Source organism: Lampetra fluviatilis, chromosome 30 (assembly GCF_964198595.1).
Source record: "Lampetra fluviatilis chromosome 30, kcLamFluv1.1, whole genome shotgun sequence".
NCBI lineage: Eukaryota > Metazoa > Chordata > Hyperoartia > Petromyzontiformes > Petromyzontidae > Lampetra > Lampetra fluviatilis.
This window is the reverse complement of record NC_136304.1, coordinates 11,538,196-11,545,102: the sequence shown is the minus strand read 5'-3', so window position 1 is coordinate 11,545,102 and position 6,907 is coordinate 11,538,196. Positions and strand designations below refer to the sequence as shown.

General features: G+C 50.8%; 1 protein-coding gene across 1 annotated transcript; it reads right to left on the bottom strand.

The window, feature by feature from the left end:
• Positions 1–4,199: 4,199 nt before the first annotated feature.
• On the bottom strand, positions 4,200–6,474 carry LOC144943334 (gap junction delta-2 protein-like). The gene is made up of 2 exons (XM_078870710.1): positions 6,238–6,474; positions 4,200–5,224 (listed from the first exon to the last, which is right to left on the bottom strand). Exons 1-2 carry the CDS (start codon positions 6,306–6,308, stop codon positions 4,246–4,248), a joined length of 1,050 nt encoding a protein of 349 aa, XP_078726836.1. The 5' UTR covers positions 6,309–6,474; the 3' UTR covers positions 4,200–4,245.
• Positions 6,475–6,907: the final 433 nt, after the last annotated feature.

Here is a 6,907-nt window from a genome sequence, read left to right as displayed (position 1 = left end):
TGATACATGTCAGACAATCCAAGCTCCAAGTTTATTTTTTTTTATCATGTGAGAAGGCAAAATAGTAAGGTCGTCTTATTTGCATGAGGGACCTGGGTAGCACCTTAGGGTCGTGGGTCATGGAAAGGACAAAAGCAAGTACAACAATGAATCAAATAGAAATCAGTGCAAAAACAACCATGGTCGAGAATAAATTAAACCTTACCGCATGAGTTCACAAACCAATATTAAAGTACATTTCTTGGAATTAAAATTAACTTGGACAAATTACTTTTTAAAAACGTGTAATCGTAAAAAAAAGTTAAAGAAACATTAAAATAGATTTGAGTTATTATTGTACTATGATGTAAACAGACAAGGATATGTGCCAAATACAATCACAAGTGAAGTCATGCAGAATCAACAGTTTAGCATCAAGTTGTGATTTAAATAGGAGAATACCCAAGACTATTTGCGAAGTTATGCGATTCCTGGTGTTCGGGTATTTAGCAGAGCATAAATGAGAACCATGTGAGGTTTTTTTGGTCTTTGGTACCAATCAATTTACTTTGTGTGTCTAAGATTTTAGGGGGTTGGTCCTGAATATTAGCTTGGTAAAGGGCTTGAGCGGTGCATTAGATATTAATTTGGCCCAACGAGTCTCCCTCTGGTCTCGGAGTAAAGATCAGTCATTATTGGAGTGGTTTCTAAGACAGAGTAAGGCAGAAAATTTACGATAGGACTTCACTACCATTTATAAAGACTAGAATTCGGGGGGCATTGAGGAGTGGAAAACCCCAACCAACTTGCCTCTACTATCTATGCTCACTAACACTTATTCTTCAACATTTGTTCTGCCTCGCTTGAAAGAGAATGTGGTGCCACGACCGCGAAGCCACTCTGCAAGCGCTGCAACCCCGAACGCACACACACGCTGGGCACACGCACACACGTAGGGTCCCGGTGGGGGATCGCTTGGCACCATGGGTTTTCACCCGAAGAGCCCCTAGCGGAGATGTCCAACGGTTTCCCGGTGCCAGGAGATTGGCCGACCCCCCCCCCCCAGGCCAAATTACATTGCGGCCCCCCTTAAATTGGCTTAACCTTATCTGGGCGCACAGAAGTTCACTGGGCTAACCGCAGTGAAACGCTCACAGCACGGGGGAGTGGCCAGGGTAAAATGTTACGCAGGCAGCGCAGACGAGGAGGTGGGAGAGAAATCCCCGTGGACACCGCGGGTGTCTATTGAGCCGGGCGGCCGCTCAGGGTTTACCGGCTGAGTTCAGGGGTGAGGAATGCGGGTGCGGAGACAATGGACGGGGGGGGGGGTAGCGTGACGTAATGCCCTAGGTAACGGCTGCGAAACGTTAGAAAATCGAAAGGTAGGTGCCCGATTGGCTGCGCAGGATGACGTGCATTTAAAAGGTGCATTTAAAAAATGTTGATACTCTTACTGATGCTCCTGCTGTTGTGAAGTGACTCATGCAGCCAGCTATGGCTACAGGGTTTGGTAGTACATGTTGTTTATGTCGTTTATTGTGAAATTTCGGTCACAGTTCCTATGATCACTGTTACATTGCTTATGGCTTTATTTTGGTGATTTCGAAAAGTGTTTTGGTTTGGCCATGTTTGTTTGTTGTAGTATGGAGTTAGAATGATGGCTTTAATCTAAGTTGTCTTGTAGTTGTTGTTGTTTGACTCACATCCCACTGGGATTTTTGCACAGCGTTGGTGTACGGTGCTTTTTTTTCTGGAAGACTTTGCAGTTTTTTCCTGGATTTTTCTGTTTGCGCATAGTTACTTTAAGATGTTTTCTTATTCATGTTTTTGTTTGTTGCGGTTGCACCCGATTCAAGAGCCGAATGGCTCACAGGGCTATACCAAATAAATGAAACTGAAACGTCACGTAACCCTACATTTTCGGAATCCCAGGGCATAAAAGGGGGGAGCGGGAAACGGTAAAGGGACTTCTCCAGCCATTCAGCCGTCCGGACCGACTGCCAGCCGTTCACAGTGTCCGTGAGACGCGAGAAAGTGTCGCTACGAGTCGACCCTAGGCAGAGCCCTCTCTGATCGCCGTCCCTCCGACTCCCACCACGTCCGTGCGACACCGTGAGTGCGTCTGTGAGGTAAGTAATAGAGTGGGGGTGCATCTTAGGGATTGGGTAGTAATAGGTTCGGCGCTGCTCGGAGAATATTTGCTGCTAGGCTGCCGAGGATGAACACTTTCAGGGAGAGAAACGCTGGCCCATCAAGTCCCAACTGTGGCCTTATGCCCGCGTGTGCGTGTGGTAGAGGATGAGGCTGCCCTGCTCCTCCGGGCAGCTTCGTGGTCGTGGCATTACACTCAGGAGCAAGGCTCCATCCCTGGCAGGCTCTAGCACCTTCAACTCGTGGTAGTCGCAGAGATGAGCTGCGGTCCAGGGCTGGTAGCCCCGTGCCTCTTCGGTTCGTGGCCCCTGGTCCCCCCGCCTCCTCCACTCCAGGTGCCGGCTATCCCTGCCATGGCGCGCCACAAAGTCCCTGCCATGAACGCAAGGTGGAGAGGTTTTTGCTCCGCGAGTGCCAGCGGTGTCGAGGCTAAACTCCACACACGCGGGGTTGGTGACGGGGGAGTTGAGTCTTGGCTTCTTCTGGCAGCTTCCCGATTGTGGCACTGCGCGATCAACCGTTACTTGGAAAAGGGCTCTGCTGCCTCGTAGCAACTACAGCCACCCAGCTACCATGCAAATAATGCATCACCAATGTTGAGTGAACTGACATGACAACAGTGGATACAATATTATGTTACATTCACAGGAGCGACCTTATCGGGTTGACCACAGTGCAGTACAAATATTGTGTTAAATGTGGGTGCAATACAGACTTTCTTTAAACGCGCTGTTAATAAACATTAGTACAGAGTATTGGTGGAGTGTGATTTGTGTGTGTGTGGGTGTTGGTAATTTGAGGGTGTGGACGAGGCGCGCGTGTATTAAACCATAAACTGCCGCCGACGCTCACGCGTCCGTGCAGTTTCGCCGCTCGAATATTAGGGCGGGAAGGGGTGAGTGAAACCCGCTCGCCGACGCTCTGTGCGTGTTTGCGCCGCAACAATAGCATTAACGGCGAGGCGCGCGCGCAAATTCGCGCAGCCCTTTAGCGCTCGCCTTTGTGTGAAACAAGCGCCTGCAGGGGCGCGCGCGTGCACGCAGCCGCCTTCGTATTCGTGGTGGTGTACGTGGGCGTGCGCGAGATAACCCCGGGCGGTGGTGAGCCAGCCAATTAGCTTTGTCGCTCAGAGAGTACGCTAGCGCGGGGGGGGGGCTATCACCCGATCGGCGGGGGCCCGGCGAGAGGCGGCCGACGAGGAGGAGGGGGGAGTGGAGGGGGGACGTCGCGCCCCGCCCACTCACAGGGAGCGGGGAGGCGAACGTGTCGTGGCCAGGCTATGCGGTGTGTTCTGGTACGCAAGTGTGGTCGTTGTGGTCATCGTGTACACCCAAATTTGCCCATCCAGGGGTGGGGGGGTTACGTTATTAAAAGTATCCGCAAGTGGCAAATCCGCGATTCGCAAAACTCAAAAGGCAGATGGTAAAACCAGAGGGTTTGGTCCACGGTTCGGAATACGACAAAACCCACCCCTCATTGTGTTTATGTTACCCTACATCAGGGGTCGGCAACCAAAATAACAAGAAGAGCCATTTCTTTCCAATTCGGTACAAAATTCAGTATTTCAAGAGCCGCAATGCATCTATGTACATACGTACATATCGTCAAGAAGCAGCCCGTAAAGAGCCGCATGCGGCTCCGGAGCCGTAGGTTGCCGACCCCTGCCCTACATCAACCCAAACGTGAAACAGAAAGTATTTTTTAAAACGTAAACTATGATTAATATTTTCTACTGTTTTGACTAAAACGCGTATCGTAAATGTATAGAATGCATGTAGTGTAACACTACAATACAGTACTATAGTGTAACACTAAAGTACTGGACACGTGCACGTTAAGAAAATAAGCCTGCAACTTCCACTGGATGCTGAGAGCGCGTGAATTGGGGGGGGGGCGGGGCCGCGATGTTGCTGAGTCGTGGGAGACGAGTGGGGGGGCCCGCGCCATCGGCGAGCTGTAACCTCGGCAAATTCGCGACGAGAAACCCCGCGATGGGCAAAGCTTTGGTGCAGGCTCAGGAGAAGCATGCAGCACCGGGTTCGTGCCATGGCAAGTGCGCAAAGGGGAAATCTGACTTCGGGGTGGGGGGGGGGAGACGTTGTGAGCTTTGTGTAATCAGACGTAGGCAGATTCGCTCGAGTGCGTGCGACTGAAGCGAGGCGTCCGTATTGCATGCTCAAAGTCCTTGTGCCGAATCTCCCAAAACGACGTCTTGCGAGTCCGGACACCCTGCACGGCCCCCTTGATCTTGCGCCAGCCCAGGTGGTTGAGCTCTGCGAGGTTGAGCACCAAGCACAAGCCGCTGACGCCGAACATGAAGAGCAGAAAGACCGTCTTCTCGGTGGGCCGTGACACGTAGCACTCCACCTGCCTGATGCATGGGTGACGCTCGCACGCCACCACGGATGGTACGTAGAGGCCGTACAAGAAGTACTGCCCGATGAGAAATGCGATCTCCAACACGTTGCGCAGGACAACCTGCAGGATGTAAAAGCGAGAGATGCTCTCCTGTCTGTAGAATCTGCCGTATTTCTCCCTCGTGACCACCGACGGAGGATTCGTTTCCCGCGACAGGCCACCACCACCACCGTCGCCTCCTCCTCCTCCGTGTCCACGGCTCTCCGAGCGGCAGCCGAAGACGGCCCTCATCCTCGTTCTGAACGTCCTGCTGTAGTCGCGTTTCTTGGGTCGATAGCGCCGCTCGGCCTCGCCGAGTGCGTGAGGGCGAAGCACGGAGAAGGGCTGCCCAGCCCGCGGCTCCTGCCCCCCCTCCAGGGTCTGGTGCAGCGTGGAGGAGACGCGCCTCTCGCGCGCATCGCTCAGGGGCGGGTTGAGGATCGAGAATCGGTCCCGCTGCTTGGTGGACTGGTGCACCGAGTAGGTGATGAAGCAGAGGCTCGGCGTGCAGACCATGATGATTTGAAACACCCAGTAGCGGAGGTGGGAGATGGGGAAGGTTTTGTCGTAGCAGACCTGGTTGCAGCCGGGTTGCAGAGTGTTACACACGAACATGGTCTGCTCGTCACCGTAGACGGTTTCTCCGACAATGGCCACGATCAAGATGCGGAAAATGACCACCACGGTCAGTAGGATCCTGCAATGAAAGACGGCAGCGGCGTCGAGACGGAACGCTCCACCGTGCCCGCTGCCACGCTTACAGATTTGCCCAACGCGCTTTGCCAAACGGGCTCGACGCAGTGGCAATTACTTTGCTAATCTCACACCGCCCTTCAGTTCAATTAAACCCCATTCATTGGAAGTGACAGTTTCGAATAGAATATTTCATGTTGTACGGAGTTTATTTTATTTGTCTAATGTTGCTGGTGAAAGCACGTCTCCTTGTGTGACTCTCATCATTTGAATTTGTTTTTTAATGCAATCTCAAATGTGTATACTCTACATCTGTGTTTCAGTTTGGCCAGTGAGTCAAATGCGTTTGCGTGATCGACAAAGGCTACGCACAATGGTATCTCTTCTTCACTGTTTTTTCCAGACAATTGAAATCATACAATTAAGTTGCACACACATAACAATTGCACATTTGCCGATGACAGAGTCCATGTTAATAACCCTCAGGAATGAACAGGAAATATGATAAATACGCTAAATTAATGAAGCTGAAAAGTTGGGCCCCAAGATGAATATCAAAGCAAATGTCACGTAGAAAAAGTTGACTGAATTATTTACCTAAATTGGTGTGAAGATCATGCTCGGAGTGCACTGACAGGAGGGAAACGGCGATAAGGCAGAGGAGACACTAAAACCGCTAGAGCTGTTAAGAGGAAGGAGCGAGTGCCGGGGGAAACTGAAGGATAACTATAGAGATTACTATATATGACTATATCGTTCTGAACGATGTTACATCTTGCGGAGGCCGCGTGAAAAGTTTACTTCACGTTTGTGTTCAAATCATGGAATGCTGCCGCCGCTCAAGAGTGCCACCGACTGAGGCAGCCAGCGAACACGATGACCATTTCTTTAGGTGGGCGTCCAAGAACGTATTTATCCGCAACTAACATCATCTGGGTTTCCCACCTTCCAATAATGCGAACAATATGATCACGTACGTTGCAGAGGTTATATCAGTCACCACCAGCTGAGCCTTACCTCCCTATCATCGTCGCGTGCTGTTGAACGGCTGCAGCGAGCAGTCGCTCCAGAATCGTCCACTCCCCCATGGCCGCCTTTGTCTCTCGTCCAGTGATGCGGCCAGCACGGTGCTGCTGTTGTTGCTGCTGTTAGGATCGTAGGAAGCTGGATACTTCACGCGACCCTCATCGTTGCCGTTGTTCAATGTCCATCGTGGTGATGATGATCTGCTGCTGCTCAGCCTCAGTTTATTACAGTGTGCGCCACTCTCTGCTACCCAGATTATCCTAAGCTTGGCTATATATAGCATTGGAATCTGACAAATCGTAGAATGCAATTTAAAAGAGAAATACATGTGTGCGAATGAAAGAAAACGTTATATGTATTTAACACTATCAAATCCGTCTATTTCTGTACAAGGAAATTATTTGTTTACATTTTACAGGAAATGTTCCATTTATAATTGTCATATTCAGCAGAACTGTATCCGATGGACACATTCCCAACCGAAGCCGTTTCTGTCCAAAGCAACGGACGACAGCGAACCATTCTCCCCACACAGGATGAGAGGCATCCAGAGCGCCACGCTCTCCCAAACACTACACGGATCTCAAGCTCACGTCCTCTCCAGCCGATGACAACATTTACAAACGTCCACATCAGCTGTTGTACACATCCACCGCTCTCA

What these genes read in the sequence shown, in the direction of transcription:
- LOC144943334 (XM_078870710.1), bottom strand. Translation starts at nt 6,308, where the DNA reads ATGGGGGAGTGGACGATTCTGGAGCGACTGCTCGCTGCAGCCGTTCAA. An exon ending in CACGCGACGATGATAGGGAG is followed by an intron (nt 5,225 to 6,237) that starts GTAAGGCTCAGC and finishes CTTTCATTGCAG; the next exon opens with GATCCTACTGACCGTGGTGG.